General features: G+C 50.7%; 7 protein-coding genes across 7 annotated transcripts; 3 read left to right on the forward strand and 4 right to left on the reverse strand.

The window, feature by feature from the left end:
- Window positions 1-1,081: 1,081 nt before the first annotated feature.
- NEUTE1DRAFT_115241 (uncharacterized protein) lies at window positions 1,082-1,963 on the reverse strand (the record flags this gene model as incomplete). Its single annotated transcript, XM_009858721.1, has 3 exons — window positions 1,082-1,563; window positions 1,625-1,823; window positions 1,898-1,963. The coding sequence occupies 3 exons, from the start codon at window positions 1,961-1,963 to the stop codon at window positions 1,082-1,084; spliced, it is 747 nt and encodes a 248-aa protein (XP_009857023.1).
- Window positions 1,964-4,286: 2,323 nt separating this feature from the next.
- Window positions 4,287-4,926, forward strand: NEUTE1DRAFT_55037 (uncharacterized protein; the record flags this gene model as incomplete). Its single annotated transcript, XM_009858722.1, has 2 exons — window positions 4,287-4,349; window positions 4,840-4,926. Coding segments are annotated over 2 exons (150 nt in total), but the record flags the coding sequence as incomplete, so codon positions are not given.
- A 963-nt stretch (window positions 4,927-5,889) lies between these two features.
- On the forward strand, window positions 5,890-8,313 carry NEUTE1DRAFT_126735 (uncharacterized protein; the record flags this gene model as incomplete). Its single annotated transcript, XM_009858723.1, has 3 exons — window positions 5,890-6,358; window positions 6,409-6,448; window positions 6,519-8,313. 3 exons carry the CDS (start codon window positions 5,890-5,892, stop codon window positions 8,311-8,313), a joined length of 2,304 nt encoding a protein of 767 aa, XP_009857025.1.
- Window positions 8,314-9,261: 948 nt separating this feature from the next.
- Window positions 9,262-10,416, reverse strand: NEUTE1DRAFT_53579 (uncharacterized protein; the record flags this gene model as incomplete). The annotated part of the gene is made up of 2 exons (XM_009858724.1): window positions 9,262-9,949; window positions 9,995-10,416. 2 exons carry the CDS (start codon window positions 10,414-10,416, stop codon window positions 9,262-9,264), a joined length of 1,110 nt encoding a protein of 369 aa, XP_009857026.1.
- Window positions 10,417-12,892: 2,476 nt separating this feature from the next.
- Window positions 12,893-13,722, forward strand: NEUTE1DRAFT_51763 (uncharacterized protein; the record flags this gene model as incomplete). The annotated part of the gene is made up of 2 exons (XM_009857105.1): window positions 12,893-13,288; window positions 13,333-13,722. The coding sequence occupies 2 exons, from the start codon at window positions 12,893-12,895 to the stop codon at window positions 13,720-13,722; spliced, it is 786 nt and encodes a 261-aa protein (XP_009855407.1).
- A 136-nt stretch (window positions 13,723-13,858) lies between these two features.
- Window positions 13,859-15,852, reverse strand: NEUTE1DRAFT_133818 (uncharacterized protein; the record flags this gene model as incomplete). Its single annotated transcript, XM_009858725.1, has 1 exon — window positions 13,859-15,852. One exon carries the CDS (start codon window positions 15,818-15,820, stop codon window positions 13,949-13,951), a length of 1,872 nt encoding a protein of 623 aa, XP_009857027.1.
- A 386-nt stretch (window positions 15,853-16,238) lies between these two features.
- NEUTE1DRAFT_92698 (uncharacterized protein) lies at window positions 16,239-17,241 on the reverse strand (the record flags this gene model as incomplete). The annotated part of the gene is made up of 3 exons (XM_009858726.1): window positions 16,239-16,663; window positions 16,727-17,010; window positions 17,088-17,241. The coding sequence occupies 3 exons, from the start codon at window positions 17,239-17,241 to the stop codon at window positions 16,352-16,354; spliced, it is 750 nt and encodes a 249-aa protein (XP_009857028.1).
- Window positions 17,242-18,586: the final 1,345 nt, after the last annotated feature.

An 18,586-nucleotide genomic window follows, 5' to 3' on the forward strand; every position in this document is an offset into this window, starting at 1 on the left:
GCACGCTGTGATTTTTTAGGGGGTGCCAATGCAGCCAGGGGGATTTGTGGGGCCGCTAAAGGGAGATCCCCGCGTCGACGCAACCACACAGGGCAAGGAACCTCAGTGCGAGCTGCGTAAAACACTTCACAGTTCACACCTCAATCGGGCTGCCACCCTCAAAGGTCGACCCAATAACGTACCGTGGTCCAGCTTCACCTCATCACCATCACGGAACGGTCTGGATGATCATTGCGGGTGGCCCTAAATCTCGTACGATTATGACGGCTGAGAAGGCTTGGCAGGATGTGTGTGGGAAGGGAAGCCATCCAAACCATCGACACGAAGGACAGCAGTGGCCGTCGACAGGAATAATACCCAACCCGCGTGGGAAGCCGACACTACTACCGTCACCACAGCCTGCTGTGATAAAGTGAACGCTTCGGTACTTTCTTAAAGACATCTTATATGGACATCAGAGGTACTGACTACGGTTGTCCAGGGCTCTTTGGCTCTTTAGCCAAAGTGGATATATCCAACCTCTCACCATCGTCTGCCTCACCATCCAGATAGGAGAAGGGGGGGAGATGTCAGCTGGAAATTCTGGGACGGCATCACTTGAACCCCCCACCCCCCGCTCCCAACCATCTCCTATCTTTCTTTTCTCTCCAATACTCGATCTTGACTTGACAACCGCAAAGTCTATTTCGAATCGGAAATAATCGCTTTCAGCATCTGATCATGCAACAGCAGTCAAAACCTCAGGCTGTCATCACGGAATTTGCATGGCTCACCTTCAGCGATGTAGCCTGTCAAGTTCAACTTTATTATTAAATACTTTTGTTGGGGTGATTTCTGCTTGCATTCGTGATGCATGCGAAGAAAATCAGGGACATGTTTGTGTTCAGGTACGTAGCTTAAGAGCTCGCATGCGCCGCTAACCTAGGATAAAACTGAACTCCCAGATAATAAATCATCGGATCGCTAACCAGTGACCAAAAAAACATAGCCATTTGAGAGATGGATCCAGAAATGAACCATTAGGCAATATATATTTTCCCATCATTGACCCCAAGCATTCCCGATAACATTCCGTCTCAACTCAGAGCATCAACATCATTGCACCACCCAGTAAGGCAGCCGCCACTCCGGTCATGGAACTCGCGCTAAGGCTGGCTCCAGCTGCAACAGGTAGTGTGCCTGACGGTGAGGGCGCGCCTCCGGTGGTAGATCCGGTAGGGGCAGCAACGCCAGTGGTAGAAGCACCGCAAGCCGGCTCGGTGATCTTGAAGTTGGCGCAGGTGATCCTCGTCTTGTTGGGGAAATGGAACACGATGCTGCGGTCGAGGAAGTAGGCGTCCGAACCCTCAACGAGCGAGGCGTACTTGTCAACGTAACTGGCGCTGAAGGTGATATTGTCCGCAGGAATAGCGCCGTGCTTGCCAGCCAGATCGCCGATCTGGCACGTCTCGGGCTTACTCTTGTCGCAGACGGGGTCCTCGCCTCGCTCAGTAGGGTCAAAGTGAGCGCCGGTTGCTGTGCAGTTGCCGTTCTCGGGGACGGGCTTGGCGTGAATGTGGTAAGCTGTGAAAAGGTTAGTTACCGTTTTCCTGTCCAGCAGGAGTGAACTATGTCGGGATCATACTGAAAGGGCCACCCTCAGGCAGGCCGCTCACTTCAACGTTGAACTGCACTCCAACACCGCCGTCGCCCGACTTGGCTACCACCTTGCCCTTGATGTTGCCGCCATTAGGGAAGCCGTTCTTTTGCCAGGCGTTTTCTGGAAGGACCGCTTCGGCAACGAGACAAGAGGGATTGTTGGTCACAGCTGCAGCTGTGGGGAGCTGGTACAACCTCATAGTTAGTATTGGGACGCTTTCTACGTCGTTGTATAGGTAGGAGGATGATGAGAACATACAGCCTTCTGGGCAGCAACACCGGTAGCGGCCGCGCCGAGGAGTGAAAGAGCTACTGAGGTACGCATTTTGAGTTGTGGTTGAGGTGATAATCGACGATAAGGTTGATAATGCTGACAAGTTGGACTAATGCGGTGTCTCGAGGTTAATTTATGTGGACCCTTTCCTGAGTGCTGAGCGAGTGACTGCTTGTGACAAGCTTGAAAAAAAAGAATTAAAAAGCACAAGAAGGCAGAGGAAGACGACAACTTAAATCAAAGCTGAACTCAACGTTGGTCAGGATCTTCCGTCCATCCATGCAAGGGACAAACATTCAAGACCTTGTCCCCGGTTCCTTGGGTGGCGTTTGGGAGGACCAATTTCCACGTGTGCGACCCAACACAGTGAAACTAACAACAGGGACGTACACATACTTCGTTTTCTTGTTTCTAGTTACTTAACCCTCGAAAATACCCGAATGCGTTGTTACCAACCCGGTTGACCGTTGACGTCGCTGTCCTCCAATCAAACTTTTCCCTTTTTTTTTTTTGATGAAGTGGGATGGGGTGGGATGTGAACAAATTCCGGTTCTTCAGGCGAGTTGAACTAACTAGCCCCGTTGGAACCGTTATTTCGTTCGTTGTTGTTGGATTTCGGTAAAAAAAAAAAAACAAGCAGTTGGTTCGTTGTTGGTGTTGTTTTTGTTGTTTTTTTGTGTCCTGCTTTTTGCTGTTGTTTCTGCTAATGCTGCCGAGCCGTACAACTTTGTACTTGGCGAGGCCAAAGAAAGAGAGCGCTAAGCTTGGTAGTACCCCTTATATATCAAAAACAAATTCCGAATTTCCTTGTGTTCTAGGCGGAAGCGGGAACTCATGAAGATCTCTCCTGCTTGGTTCTGCTTTCTGCTGCGGTGCTTCCACACTCACAAAATCACGAAGCCCAGGGGGCCCCAGTTGAAGGTGAGAGCCACCTAAGAAGGCCGGCCGAGGCAGGACAGGGGCGTAGTTCACCACTGTAACCTAGCGAGGCTACATCTACCGTAGCAAGTCAACGGAAGCGGGCGGGAAGAGAGAGGCGGGACAGGCATCAAGTGGAAGTGTTCAACCGGCTAACTAACGGACTGTATTCGTTGGGAGTCCTTAGTGCTGTTCGCCACTAACTGGCTGGCTCGCTAGCTGCATATGGCAACCTAAGACAAGGGCCAATTGCGATGGAAACGCCAAGCCACGAATGTTTTATAACATGTTAATCTTGTCTCTTTGATGGGCTACAGTTTACGCCTGAAAGAAAGGACTAAAAACAGAAACATAAAAGGTCGAGCGTGGTAGGAGCGGGGTGCAAAGCGGCAAATTGCATGGCCCCCGTTATACAATTCCAGTGCCATACCACCGCTGCCACTCAGCTTAATATGATCCTACGGGCTGTTCAGGCTGTGTGACAAAGATGCGTTGTGTTGTGTTGTTGGGTCGCGATACCTGCTGTTAAACGGAAAGGAGTGCTGTGCTGGTGCTTTCCAAGAAGCGGGTGTCGGTTGGCGATTTGTCTTGGCCTTCATCTTGAGTGGATGTCAAATAAAGGGACTAGTCTAACATTTCGCTTGCCCCTTGCCAGAGAGGCACGTTTGATTGAGCAAACTGTCTTGGATTGATAGGGGAGCGAGGAAACTGGAAGTTGGGAAAGTGACATGACGGTTAGGGGGAATGAAGTTGAAGAAGTTGAAATGCTGGAAGACAGTATGAAACGGATGAAGTGAAACGGTTTTTTCTGCACTGTTGGTTGGTTGGTCATAACGACGAGTGGATGGTAAGGCACCGCTATACCTACCTAGATAATTGAGTAAAACCGCTTCAAGTGAAAAAAAAGCAGTAAACCATCACGTGGATGGGATGGGATGAATATCGAGTGTCATGTATGCTTTTCCTCTTCACTAGTTGATCATGATGGTTCGTCCATTTCTCATCCGTAGAGGACTCAATTCAGTGAGCGTTAATTTCGATCCGGGCTCCGGAGCGGTCCGTGTGGTCAGTTGCTTCATTACTCCGCAACGATTTTATTATCATTTTAACCGCCTATCCAAGGCTCCGGTGCGATCAACACTCGGTAATAACGGCGTGCTAGTGTGCTGTTGGTGCTGGCGATCGCTCTGTACGCGATGGGACTGATTGGTAGCAGCGACTAAACTTCTAGGTAAGCTAGCAAGATCACTTCGGCAAAAGCACCAGACGAGTAAAGTCTACGTGATGCTATTGGTGGGTTATTAATACTACCGTGCTGTGGAGAGCGTAGCATAGTGTAGTGTAGTCTAGTGTACACTAATTAAAACGACAGGTACTTTTCCCCACAACTCAGCCTCCGTCCTACTGCATTTCCATTTGCAACACCATCGTCTATCACTACTTTCCCACCCCTACAATCACCAGTCAAAGCGACACGTCAAAATCATTCAATATCTTAGAACAGCTTGATGGTGCGTATGTAAGCTAAGGTAAGTAGATTTACAGCCTCGGTGTTGACATTTCATACAGGGCAGCCGGCCATGACATGACTCCATCGTGGGATGTACGTACTGCTTCCCAAGGCTCAGTTCAGAATGTAGGAATCAACTTGAGATCCTGGGCTAGACATATGATTGGGAAGAAGCGCGTGGGGAGGTCACGCAACATGTTGTTAGATGAGTGGCTTCCCACTTGATACCTGAGCATTTTTTGGATCGGGATGCAGAGGTCGAAACAACATGGATTCGCACATTAGAGGAACAAAGAAGAAAAACGAAAAAAGAATGGCATACAAAGAGAAAGTGAGGGAACAGGAAGAAGGAGACCACTGAGGGTGGCCGTAGTGAGAATGGGAAAGTCTGAGACTGGCCACAGATAGGTATCATGCAGAATTTGAAGATTCGATGTGAGGCTGAACGAAAGTGACATGAACGGTGTGTAATAAAACAAAACAAAACAGAACAGAACAGAACGCGCGCCTGACACAGGGGAAGGCAGTTCGGGTGGCTGCAGCGGAGGAAGTCCAACTTGGCCTTCCCACTCAGCGCTGTGTATGAGGAAATAAAGTGACGTCTGTGGGAGATTTGAGAATTGACTTGTGTTACTTCACAGGGCGGGAAGGAAACATCGTGGGTTCTTGAAATGCCACGGCAAAACTACATATGACGGGCGTCAGAAAGAGAGGTTGTGTAATCTGCCTTCGCGGTCTGGCGAGGGGAGTCTAAAGACTGGCCGCCATCGTGAATTCCTGACAATAGATGGCGAAGAAGCGATGACGGGGCGGAAGGCGAAGCCAGACAGGCGGCCGTATGAAGGCCAACATGAGCTGTTGGAGTTGTCATCGTCGGGCATCCTGTGCATCAAGGTATACGGCCGACTGGAAGGGCGTTTGAGGTGTGAGGCAGGGCTAGAAGCGCCAAGGAGTGCCCCTGGTCGGTTCTGCGCGGCTATTTCATCGTATCATGTTCAAGCACATTCCAAGCCACCCACGCGCTTTGGTCTGTATCTTTTGTACTGAAGATAAGTTTCATGATGAGGCCGCGAAGTTGGCTTGAGAAGGAAGTCAGTTTTCGCAATTGGAGCGCACATGCTTTTGCGGCATGAAGATGATTGTGAATTCCGTGTTGTCCATTATGGTGTGGCCATGGCGTCCGGGAGCCAGATATTCGGGTTTTCGGCGCTGCGGATGAAGTCAACCTACAATGTTGAGTGGTCTTCTCGGGAAGATGACGGGATGCACTTGACAGGATGTTAACAACCTAATGTATATGGAAGAAATAGCGTTCATGATCCTGCCACACAGAAAATTGACACAAAATGTGGGCCATTCACTTTTGGCGGGGTATTGGGTTGTAGCTTATATGTAACCAGATAAGGCATGGACGCTTGTCGTCGCTACCTAGCCCGCGCGGGGTACGAGCCCAACCATCGTCAACTTCCTTCATCCTCCTTCAAACACTGACCAACCACTTCCCGACGAGGTGTCCGTTGTCCCAAAAAGCGCCAAGTTCTGAAGAACAATGTCCGAAGAGCCTAATTATGAGCAGAACATTGGTTTCGACACCCAGGAGGAGGCGGTTCAGTCAACGCGACCCCGCCTGCATCTATCACCGGAATTTCTCTCCAAACGCCTACACTACTGTTCCAAATGCAGATGGATATTCGAGAATGCAGATCTGAGTATTCAGGACTACCCGGGAAAAGAATATGACTTTCATAACTGGGCGGGGTTGAGTGACGCGGCTAGGGAGGGATGTCACCACTGTTATGTTCTGCTAAATACCTTGGACGAAGAGCATATCTTGCGACTCACGGGTCCAGATAACTTGGAGTCGCAAGAAAATACAAATCCACTCAAGTTAAGGATACGGTCCTATGACCGTGCCTGGACTGGGACGCCTGGTATAATGACATCGTGGGAATTGCATTCGGTCAAACAGAAACTGTATGACATACACTTGGAACCACTTGAAGATGGCATAGACCTAAGTAAGAATATGGCATATCGCACACATCTTTCCCTTTCTTGAGTGATTCAGTGGCTAACTCCCTACTCTTATCCTTTGTCCTGCCAACTAGGTGAAGCAGAAGGTCGGTTCGTTGAGTGCACAAGTACCGACAGTGAAGCCAGCTAGAAACAGATACTCAGCTGGGTTGACCAGTGCTCTGCCACCCACCCTTCCTGCAATGCACGGATTCGTCAGGATTCTCGGGATCGCAAGCCCACCCGCCTGTTATTTGTGGGTGATCTTGTCAACCCTTGGGTCAATCTTTGCGAGACAAAAACTCTGGATTTATCGCGAACAGATTACATGACGCTTAGTCATTGTTGGGGTGACGGTGTTCCGCTACGTCTCACACACGACAACTACAACAGATTTCTTGCAGGGATTGAGTTCAGCGAAATACCGAAAACATTCAGAGATGCCATTGACGCAACCCGGCGACTGAGTGTCCAGTACTTGTGGATTGACTCTTTGTGTATTGTCCAAGACTCTCGGGAAGATTGGCTCCACGAATCCGCAAAGATGCATCATATCTATCAGAACTCATACCTCAATCTCATGGCGGCTGCTTCATCCAACTCCCACGGTGGGCTCTATTCATCCAAGTATCCCTTCCTCAGTATCCCATTTCTTGTGCCCCTCGGAGATCCCCGCAAACCAAAAATCGCCTGCTATCGTTACATGAATGCTAGGAGAGAAAAGCTCGATAATCTCACTCTCTTCTCAAGAGGTTGGGTGATGCAAGAGCGAGTCTTGGCTCGACGAAACCTCATCTTCGGAAAAGAGATACATTGGGAGTGTCACGACTCTACCGGGTCCGAAAGCTTCCCTGTTGGAACTGCACTTGAAAAGCGACAGCACACTGTAGAGGGACAAACAGATGCAAGCCGCCGCACTGTCTGGCAAATTATCGTGAAGAACTATTCACGCTTGAACCTGACGTTTGCAAGCGACAGGCTCATTGCAATCGCGGGCATGGCCGCCGAGTTGGGACAGCTCTGGGACAGCGTCCAATACTACGCCGGTCTCTGGTCATTGCATCTCCGTGCGAGCCTTCTGTGGTGTAGCAGGAAGCCCTCTGTTCAAGCGAAGAGTTTTATAGCGCCATCTTGGTCGTGGGCGTCTGTCGGCACAGAAGTACAGTGGTTTGACGCTGACGACTTTGATGGGCTAGCCGAAGTTTTGCAGGTGGATGTTGTCTTGACGTCGCATGGACATCCATTTGGCCCTGTGACCAGGGGTTCTATCCATCTCAATGGGCCCATGTGCCAAGCGAAATTAGTCAAGACAAAGTATACAGAGATCTTGTGCTTCGATCAAGACACTGAAGATGCGGTTTCAAAAGCTGACACGACCGAGGATGATGATGCCACCACTCAGTCCGGATTCCGCACAACGGTGGTGCTCGACCACTACCCTTGGAGCGAGCAAGAGATGGCTGCTGAGACGGACGTAGACATCACGGTTTATGTGGCCCCTCTGCAAACCGACATTGACCTCAAACTGACCTATTCCGGTCTGCTGCGACTGGGCGGGCTCCTTTTGCTACCAACAGGCTCGTTTTCAGGACAATTCCGAAGAATCGGGCACTTTTTTATCCAGGACCAATGGGGAATGGATGGCCGACGCGTCTATGAGGAACGGATAGCACGAATGAGAAAAGAAGGGAAAATACAGCAGAAGGATGAGAAACCCCCAGGCTTTGTGGACCGAGAGGAGTGGTTGAAAAGAGACCCCTTTGGCAACGGTGTGATCACCAAAACGCTCCGCTCTCGCTATAACTCAGCCGTTGATCTGGGTTATGCTGGAGAGATTAGTAACTTTTTGGGTTATATCGATCGATGGGCAGAAGAGCACAGGAAACTGGGTATCATGGACCCCAATCTTGGAGAAGAAGATGTTGAAGCCAAGGGGTGGTACAGATACGAGATTGTCTGAGAGCTATCAGCGAGGGCATCTTCGTCAAGTGAGCGCTCACTCGGCTCAACGGCCTCACTATGATGTTCGAAAAGAGAATGAAGCTGATCATTCAAGGACCATAAACCCCAGGGCTGGCACACACACCATAGCTCACCTCAGCCGTTTTCTCCTTTTGCCTTCTGTGACTTCGGTCGGCCCAGTACATGCAACAAACTCGGACAAGAGCCAAAAAAATCTCGAGGACAAAAACCCAGCTCGCGCCCCACATCTGGATGTCTGTATCATTTTCTATTCCGAGGATAGTTTGTTCTATATGAACCTGCAATACGAACTCGTTAGCTCGAGACTCGAACCTGGCGAGCCTAGTCGCTCTAAAGGTTTCGTCTGTACACGGCCATCTTCCGACTTCGGTAACCACTAAAATAGCACACTAACTTGAAGACTGGCAACTCTCCCACAAAACTGTTAGGATACCATCTCATTGCATCTGGTTCTGGTGGACGATGCTAGCGCACAGACCATTCTCGACCCACCCAGCTCCATCGCCAATTCTACGATGCTTTTTTCCTCTTTCTTGCTCAAAACACTACACAGTAGTATCCCGCATCACCGGCCAGCCCTATGGATGTGAAAGTAACAGAATACTATCATATATATGGTTGCAGCCAGGACATTTTGCGACCTAATCGACACGAAAAAAAAAAAAAAAACATCATTTCAAAAGGCCTCCATAGCTTGATCTGTCAATCAACCACTACCAGCCTCCGCTTCGCTCATCATCAATCATCATTATCATCATCATCACAGTCTACAATACTTCGCCTTCAAGGCTTCCACGGGCCGCACTGCCGCCCACGTCAGAGACTCTTTCAGGCAGCCAAACATTATGTTGTTTGGAAAAGACCTGCGTTTTCCAGGATGTACCCCTTGCTCACTCATGACCACAGATGCCCAGAGGCCAAGAGCTCAAGCCGTCGACAAAGCAGCCACAAGCGGGATCAAATAAATCACAATCGTCCACCTCGCCCAAAGCCTCCACGTTCGCTCCTCAGCACCCGCACTCCTCTGCGTGAGTACCCGACTTGCCAGAAACAGCGAGTAGAGCACAAAACAGGCAGCGACTGTGATCTTCAGCTGCCAGAACCACGCGCAAACGAGCGTCCAGAGCGGCATCATCATGGCCAGATGTGCCCGCGGGACCGCCGCTTCGCCGAGGAAGATGGCTAGCGTCTTTTTGCGCTTCATGGTCTTGTCACCGCTGCTGCCCCCTTGGTTCCCCGGGGTGTGGTGGTCCTTGTGGTTCTTGAATTCCTGGCAACCGATGGTGGTGGCAATTAGGACGCTGACGAGGTTGAGCCAAGTCCAGGTGTGGCGGTGCGGGCTGCTGCTGCTGCTGCTGCCGGCCATGAGGACAATCTTGAGAGAGGCAGAGTTGATGTACCCGAACGAGATGCCGAGAATGATGTCGCGGACAAAGAGCTCGTTACCGCCGCTGAGGTCGTTGTAGATGAAGGCGAGGAGGTGGATCATCAGCCCTTCGTGCCAGACGCCGAGAAAGTGGTTGAGAGCGAGGGTGATGGGGAGCAGGGTGAGGTAGATGCGGCGGATCTGCTCGGGCGTTGTGACGGTCTTGCTGGAGGAGGGCGAGAAAGGCCTCCAGGGCTTCTTGCCGTTGTTAAAGCGCTCGTTGGCAATGGACCCCTCCTGGGGCCGCTGGTTGCCGAGATTAAAGATGAGTAGGGCGAAGAAGTTGAAGAAGTAGGTGAGTGGGAGTCTGGTAATTATCTCGGGAAAGGTAGGGCCCGCGCCTTCGAAAGCCTCGCCGCGGAGGTATGCATCAGCGATGGCAGCTGTGATGCCGAAGATGGCGTTGGGTAGCGTGGCAGTGAAGAGGTCATCTTTGGTGAAGGCCCAAATTACTTTGCCGACTGCTGATACGTTTTCGAAGAAATCGGCGGCGGGAAAAAGAGGGAGCCGTCCTAGGACAGCCTCATCGTCCTTTTCCACGGTCACAAACTCGGACTTTTGGTGCGCCGGTCCAGCGCCGAACAAGGAAAGCAGGCTTCTGAGTGTGGGAGATTCGGACTCAGCTGATAAGTGAGAGGGAGCGTGGGAGGCCATGCTGCTCAAATTATGTACAAGAGGGGTGAAGAGCTGGGTGAGTGGTGAGGAGTGTACATCCTTGGAACGTCCAGCATGGCATCATTTATACCCGCAGTCTCGGTTAGCATTATCACCTTCATCGAGATCAAGTCCCTTCTCGGCAGCTATGTCCCATGCTTCGATCACACAGCTGTGGGTCGCCAGTTTAAAGGAACAGTTTCCATTTAATACTATTGGATGCCGGGCTGCTATGATTTTGCGCGGATCATCCGGGCTGTTCGCCGGACTTCCCGAACGAGTGGAGCTCCCGAGAGCACGGGCGGTCTCATGCCATCAACGGACCTTGATTTGACGACAATCATTCCTCTGTTCGTGACGCGAGTTGAGCGAGGCATAATCGGCATCGAAATCTGAAATTTTTAACTGATATCATACCACACATGACACTGCTAACTTTCACTGACTGGTACGTTAGAAATAGATCTAAAGCGAACGATGTCCCTTTACCACGAACTTGCAACAATACCTAGATGACCCTGACTTTTCCACTTTCTGCTTAAAGGTCAGAAATTTGAAACCCATAGTCGTACGTACAGTAGAAAAGGAACAGAACCAGGTAGCTCCTATCGTGGCTCTCCCCGAACTACAGTGGAAAATATCCTCTGGGACTAGTTCTTATGGGAACTATCATTGTACGATTTGGGTCGTTGCACAAGGAACCGACATCAGTCGCTATCTTGAACCGATTAGCTGTTGGCACAATTTGTCAGTACTTCATCGACGCCGCAGACCAGAATGCGCATCAGGCCTGGCATGGTGATGTTCCTGTTGCTCAGTTCCTTCAAGTGTTGGATACGTGTAGTCGGTGGTATTGTTAGGTACTATTCCTGTATTATCATTTTTTTTCTTTGCCCGTTTCCCTGCCCTGTAAACACAAAACATGGTTTCTTGACACAGTTTACGCATGCATTGCACGGCATGCAGGTGGGGTACCTGCTCGGAGCCAGGCTATACCTAACAACCCACCATCTAGGTACACTCGGTTCAACTTGACTAAATGTACATTTCTCGGAACTCTACCTACTACGCAATATGTCACCCACCCCAATCCCTGCATCCCTCGCCATCATCCTAGAGATACCCACCTATTTCTGTTACCCCTGATCACACGTCGACACGTGAATATGTTCCTAAGTCTGATAGGAGACGAGGCGTCAACCGCTACCACGTTTCGCCAAAGGACCCTTCCCGGACACTCGTCAAATCTACGGCATGTCTCTTCAAATGAAATTTTGAAATCCTGTGTACTGACAAGTCTTTGAACAGGACTGCTAAACGTACTCTTTTGGTTGCTTGTCGAAATTAGACAGATGTTTACTTCATTTTCGCACTAAAGCATGCCTCCATACTCTGGCAACGCAATTATGCCCCCGGCGACGTTCGGATGTCTTCTCAGAAATTTCACTACAAAGGACCACACAAGACTAGGTCTAGTACGCGAGATCAGGTCACTCTCACTTGACGAGTCGCCACTGCTCTGTTCAAATAGTTTCTAATCGTGCAATTTCAAAATTTCCTCGGTCCAGTATTCTCCGCGCGTATACACACACTTCAGCTCTAAGTCGGCGGCCCCTTTCAACCACGTTACAATGACTTGATTTGCGTCGATAATAAAAAAGAGAGACATTGGGTTCCAGAATGAAATCATTTGCAATGGTCATCATATTACCCAAAAGGTGCAAAAATCTGACAACTGTGAGATTCGAACTCACGCATCTTGCGATACTAGAATACACCGCACTGTGTGCAGAAGAACATGTTCTTGAGTCTAGCGCCTTAGACCGCTCGGCCAAGTTGCCATCTACAGATTATTGATTAAGCTTTTCGAATCAAGCACATAAGTATGTCATGCAGAAAAAGTAACACCACCACATCACCACCTACTAAGTCTATACCGACCTTGAACATTCTTTTGTGCCAGTTCTACATTTTCTGGGACACTTTCTCGTAGCAGCTGTCTTATCAAAGAATTGCTGAAACTCGTGAAAAGTGTGTGTCACTCCTGATGCTGTGCAGCTCGAAAGCTCTTTCTGGTCGGCGACAAACGGCGAATCGTAGGCCGTCCGTTTGCAAAGGAACTTACTTCGGGATGGAACCTGCTCAACGCAATCACCTTAGGCTGTGCCCTTTTGTCCTTCATTTTCATTATCCTCTGTTTGCCTAGAGTCAAACCTCTTTTCATTTTCTCTTTGGCTTCCGTCGTTCTTTTTCTCAGTCTCTCTTCACTTCATTGCCAAGAGAGCTGGACAGGACAGAAACTCTGTATCCATTGCCATACGTAGCAGCGGCACATCACCAGTACAACAAACAGAAGAGCATCAGACCTGACAGATCTAGACGCATTTTATCACAGCGGTACCGTAAGTGTTCACACTCGAATTTCAGAAAACTTCAACATTCTCCCTGGCTAACACTCAGCAACATAAAAAAGGCCATGAACTCCCTCTACGCCATTCTATTCCGCTCCTTAAATCAGCGACGACCATTCGGCCTCAACCGCCTAGTGACTGCGGAAGTAACAAGAACAGTAGGGCTGAGTGCAGCAATTCCCCTCGCGCTTGGGCACTGGCAATATGTCGGGAACACCGCGCAGGGACATAGACCGAACTCAACCAAGGCCAACCAGCCGAACGACAAGAAGAAGCCAACTGGGAAGGGAAAGAAGCCGAGATTGACAGAGGAAGAAAAGAAGGAAGAAAAACGAAGACGTAAGAAAGTTGTCAAGGACTTCAACGAATTCATAGGCGAGAGGAAACTCAAAGATTGGAGAAAGCTGTGCTATACCATTGGTCTGGAAGGCGAGTTTGAGGATGTGCAGAGTTGTCGAGAGGTATGTGCATATGTTGGGGGTTTTTTGGTCCCTTCTTGCTCTAGTCCACACCACCGGAGAACCGGCCATTACTGATACTCATTTCTTTTCACCCTCACCAGGCCATTAAAGCCGTACACGTCAACATCTATGACGTCCTTGAAGCCGATAGAATCATTCAAGCCGGAGGAAAGTCAAGGCCGCAGCAATTCCCGACCCCGCAGGCGCTCTCAGAGTATTCAGTGGAGTACCGCAAGGTTTATCCCAGGGAAAAGGTCATCGAAAATCAGCCGGAGCACGCGATGCTCAAGCACATTTTCAACCCGGAGTTGGAGGAGAAGTTGCAGAGGGAAAGGGAGGAAAAGCTGCGGAAGAAGAAGGAGTCGAAGTTGAAGAGAAAGGAGAAGTCGCAAAGGGAGAAGGAGGAAAAGCAGACGGAAACTGGAAGCACCTGAGGAGTAAGGGGACACTGATGCCTCTGAAGACGTGGTTTGATGCATGGCATGCGTACAAGGAACAGCATGAGAAAACATATCGTTGCCATAGGGCTGACACTTGCTGAAACCTTTGGACGAGCTGGACAGAATTCCATAGCCCAAAACCTTTAAACCCTTAGATTACCGCTAGTTTATACTCCGCACTATTTTATCGCCAACTCAACGGTCTACACAATGCGCAGATCTAGCTCCTAATCTCCCACATCCTAATCTTGCCCACATCATTGCCCACCGCCAACACATCACCACCATTCTGATGGCTAAACGCCACAGCAGTGATCCTACCCAAAGGCGTTTGCTCCGTAGGCCAGTTCCTGTACACGGTGCAGCTAGGCAAGTGCACCAGCCTTAACGCGTCCTTCTTGTGGAAGCTACCAAACGCCAATAGCTGACCGTCCGGCGCGAACGTCACCACTGAGATGGGCGTCGTGAGCTGCTCAAACGTCCTCTGCGGGGTGGGGATGCTCTTAATCTGCACCGTCTCGTCTTTGGACGCCGACGCACCACCCTCCTTTTTAACAGGCTTAACCAGATCATTCCGGTCATAAATGTTCAGAATGCCGCTATTCGAGCCCACAGCCACCCAGCGATCGCCACCAATCTGGCTAGGGCCGGTGCCCTTCTGCCCGCCCAGTGCAATCACCGTGCCGCCGATCGATCCTTCGTCGCGCCAAACGCCGACCGTGCGCCGGCTGAGCATGCTCCACTCGGTGACCTGGCCGTTCTTACCGAGGATGGAGAGGCCGTTGCCGTTGCCCCACCAGGCGAAATCGGAGATGCCGCCGCGGCCATTGGTGCGCGCCTGCGCGATCCACTGCATCGTGCGCACGTTGACGATGTTGATCATGCCGCCGCCCTTCTTCTCGGAGGCGATGAGCCCCAGGTAGCGTCCGCAGGGCGAGGGACGGAAGTGCTCCATGGTGCGCTGCTCGCGCTGGTGGCCCTGGATCTGGGTGATCTTCTTGACGGCGCCCGACGAGAGGTTCCAGCTGTGGAAGTAGCGCCGGCGACCGGCGAAGATGACGTCGTCACCATCGGAACCAAGGAACTCGGAGCGCCGAAGGTCGGTGCGCTTGACTTGCACCGACGTGAGGGCCGGGTTCGGAACCGGGTGCGCGGTCGGGTCAACTTGGTGCAGGTACATGATGGAGGAGACGCTGCACGAGAGCAGGATGGGGTGCTTGGGGTGGAAGGACAGCGAGCTGACGGACTGCTTGTGAATGTCGGGGATGTCGCGCGAGCGCTGAATGTCGATGGTCTCGGGGCGCAGCTTGCGGCGCTTGCTGCCACGGGCATCGGCGCTGGCGTTGAAAGAGTTGACGTCGCGGAGGAAGGTCTCGAGAGGGAGGGCGGATTCGATGTCGTCTTCGGCGTCACTGTCTTCCTCGGAGGAGGAACCGGCGGCTGAAGATCTTCTCCTCCGGCGCTGGCTGGCGGCCGAGGATTCCTTGGCCCACTCCGGAAGGGGGTATAGTCGGAGGTACTGCGAGCGCAGGCGGCGCGCGTACTCGGTGCCGTTCACGACATCCTCCTCTTCGGACTGACGCAGCTTGCGCAACCGCGAGGCAGCCGCAAGGGATACTGTCAACCGCTCGTCATCGCTGTCCTCCCACGCTGGGGGGTCCTCCTTCTGCTCGTAAGCCTCTAGTGCAGAGGGCGCGGCCTCTGTCTGCTTCTTATCGCCGGGAACGCCAGTATCGAACGCGAAGAGGGCGTTATCGTCGACATGTTCGAGACCAGTCGTGTCATCTTGCTTGTCGGTCCTAATGAGAGCCTTGGAATCGGTAATATCGGCGAGGAAGTCGTCGCGGAAAAGCTGGGCGCGGAAGGTGTCGTTATTGCCCAAGACAAATCGTTCGAGGTCTTCTTCGTCAGAGTCCTTCTCGTCAATATCGTACTTTTTCCTCGGGTCGGCAATTGAATCCATATCGGAGTCGTCCTCCTCCTCCTCATCTACCGACATGGCATCATTGTCGTGCATCTCCTCATCGCTCTCCTCGTCGAATCCAACGAATTCGTTGTCGTCGGAAACTTCGTCTTTCGTCTGTGGCGCCATTTTGTTCTGATTTGGGAGATTGCGCAAAGCCCAATAACGGGAAATTCTGCTGCGAGATCCGGTCCTGGTCAAATGGGGTTGAAATGGACGGAAATGCCACGGCGAGTCGCTAGTGTTTGGTTTGTTTTGAGGTTGGGAACTTTTTTTTCGTTATCAGCCTTGCAGATCGCAGATCCTGCCCCACTTAATCTGGACCCACTTACTATCACAAGCATGCCAGCCTTGTTCGAGGGATGAGTTTGAAGTACCCCTTCAAAAAAGAGAAAAAAAAAGAAACGTATCCGAGGCCTCAATGCTACTGTCATCAACAATACCTTTGTGATGAAGATGACCTGGTGTGAACTCATTTGAAAACAATAAGTGTGACCAGTCACGAACTAATACTATGATTATGAGCCAAGCAGCGCTGATATATAATTTTAAAAAAGAACATATGCAGGAAGAGTACGTGGGGTTTTCGTATCATTGCAGATATCCCATGTCGTCTCACAGCCACATTCATGATTTTTGGACGACAAGCAAGTCTAGAGCCTAGCTTAACAACAGAGCACAGCTAAAGCCCACCATACACAACAAGTCAAGTGCATGCTTGCAGCTCGCCAGCCCAGCACCACTACCAACATTCGACGTCTCAATAACCGTCGAATCACCAGGAGCAAAAAGGGCGCCGAGCTCGTTAGTGTCTTTCCAATCGATATTCTCGGGCGCCAGCAACGGGTTATCAAGTGATTGGCAAGACGGGCGGTCGTCGCTTTTGCTGATGCTGTTGGTCACAGAAATGGGAAGATCAAACATCGTGTAGTGGTTCTCGCCATTGAGTCTGAAGCGTTGGTGGATGGAGATCTTGTGAATTGTCAGTGAAAAGGTTATCAAGACAGTCTTGAGCTGACTATTTGGAAAACCCACATTGTAACTGCCACGATCGTTCCCATCCGTGCCATCGCCAACCATGCAGTCGGGCCATGTCCACCGGACATGCTTCACGGTGCTACCAGGCTCGGAGAGCATGATATCACCGAGTGTGGCATTGTTGGCCGACGCAGTACCGTTGGTGATGGTGAAGTTTCGGCCCGTTACGTAGCTGTAAAGGAAGATGTTGATGTTGTAGATTTGGCTGGAAGCGTCTTCGCCGTAGGGCGGCAGAGGAAGCTTGCCATTGGCAGAAACATCGAGCGCAATCTCAATATTGTCTACACAAGTCAAAGCTTATTAGTAGCAAGTCCTCAAGTCCTTTGCCGATAGCCAGCCGGGTACTAATAGTACTAACCTCCGCCAAGAGGCGTTTCCGGCTGGGGGGAATCGACGACAACAAAACCAGGGGTGAAAATCTGGCCATTGCTGATGGTAAAGTTGCTCGCAAGACCCTTGGTCGCGAAGAGTGCCGCAGCTGCAAACGCAGCGAGAGACAATGACTGTGTCATTCTCAGTAGTGTGAATCAACAATCTGGGGAGGTCAAGTCCTTGGATGCAAAGGGAGCTAAAGGAAATACAATTGTTAAGAAGGAGACCGGACAGCAACTGGGCGTATCCTGGATAAGATAGACAGCTAGCTAAACTAACGTAGGGATGAAAAGATCTTCAGATTGACGTTTTCGAAAAGGAGAGAAGATAAAAGATGGGAAAGGGAAGCACAAGTACGTAATGAGGAAATCAGAAAGCTTCCAAGATACTGCCGCGAGATTGAAATTGCACCGTGACATTGGTGAGAGGTGACTAACGGGGTCAAGCCAGGGGAAGAGCTTCTCTTATTCCAACATGGTTAGGTCTGCATCCGAAAGTGATGAAGTTGTGTGGGGATATCAGGTGTTTTCCAGATCCTGAGTTCTGATGCCATTTCCACTTTGGCCGCTTGATCCAAAGGTAAAAAGTCCAGGTGCCGGATACGCAGTACGTATCAGATATGGAAGACGGGGTTCACGGCCTTTTTGCGTAAGATCGACGTGCGACGTTTTTGGGTGTCGGAAGGTCTCGCAGTGGGATGTCCAGGTTGATATGTTGAGGAATGAGTTGCGGTTGCGAAAGAGGAGAGTTGACGACGGAAATTATGCATCGATGCAATTGAGTTTCTCGCGCGTTTCATGAGCTTCGGTTCGGATTCTGGAAAGCCTGAGCCCCTGGCAGCCCATTTCCCAGTGGGGCTCGCCAAACAGGAAGGAGGCCCGCTGGTGCCGGATGAGCCAACCAACCGTACTGTTTTCCATCAAGTCATCCAAGTACTTGTGGCTAACACAAACAAAAGCGATAACAGCACAAGGGATAAAGGCTTCGATGATGCACAGACCATTTGCGAAGGTTACGGCGTCTATGATCATTCCGGTGAGCGCCGAAACCGAAGCCGGCTCCGGCTGGGAACGGTCTTGGCGCGGACCTAGCCCGGGGCTTGGTGCTTTGGCTGAGTGGGTTTTTCCCCAGTGTCGATACGTAGCACACTCCGCGACCAAACACCTTCCTGAACAAGAGAAGTCGCAAACAACGACCCTAACAGGTCAAAACACACTAGTCGTAGGGGAACACCTCCAGGTAAAGATCCTGCCCGATAACCTCTCCTCTTCACCACCGACAGCAACCAACCGACTGATTTCGAAAAGTTTGTAAACCATAGGTAGGTTTCACATTGGCATCAACTGTCAAGATGCCGTGGACTCTGCACTGCCTTCTCTAGGACTCTCATTTCGAACACTTAGTTGCATAAATGTCAACAGTCATTTCTAGCCCACTTATCTTATCGCTTGGCATTCTTTCAATCCGTTGCGTTCGAATTCAATG

The sequence above is a fragment of the Neurospora tetrasperma genome, assembly GCF_000213175.1.
Source record: "Neurospora tetrasperma FGSC 2508 unplaced genomic scaffold NEUTE1scaffold_81, whole genome shotgun sequence".
NCBI lineage: Eukaryota > Fungi > Ascomycota > Sordariomycetes > Sordariales > Sordariaceae > Neurospora > Neurospora tetrasperma.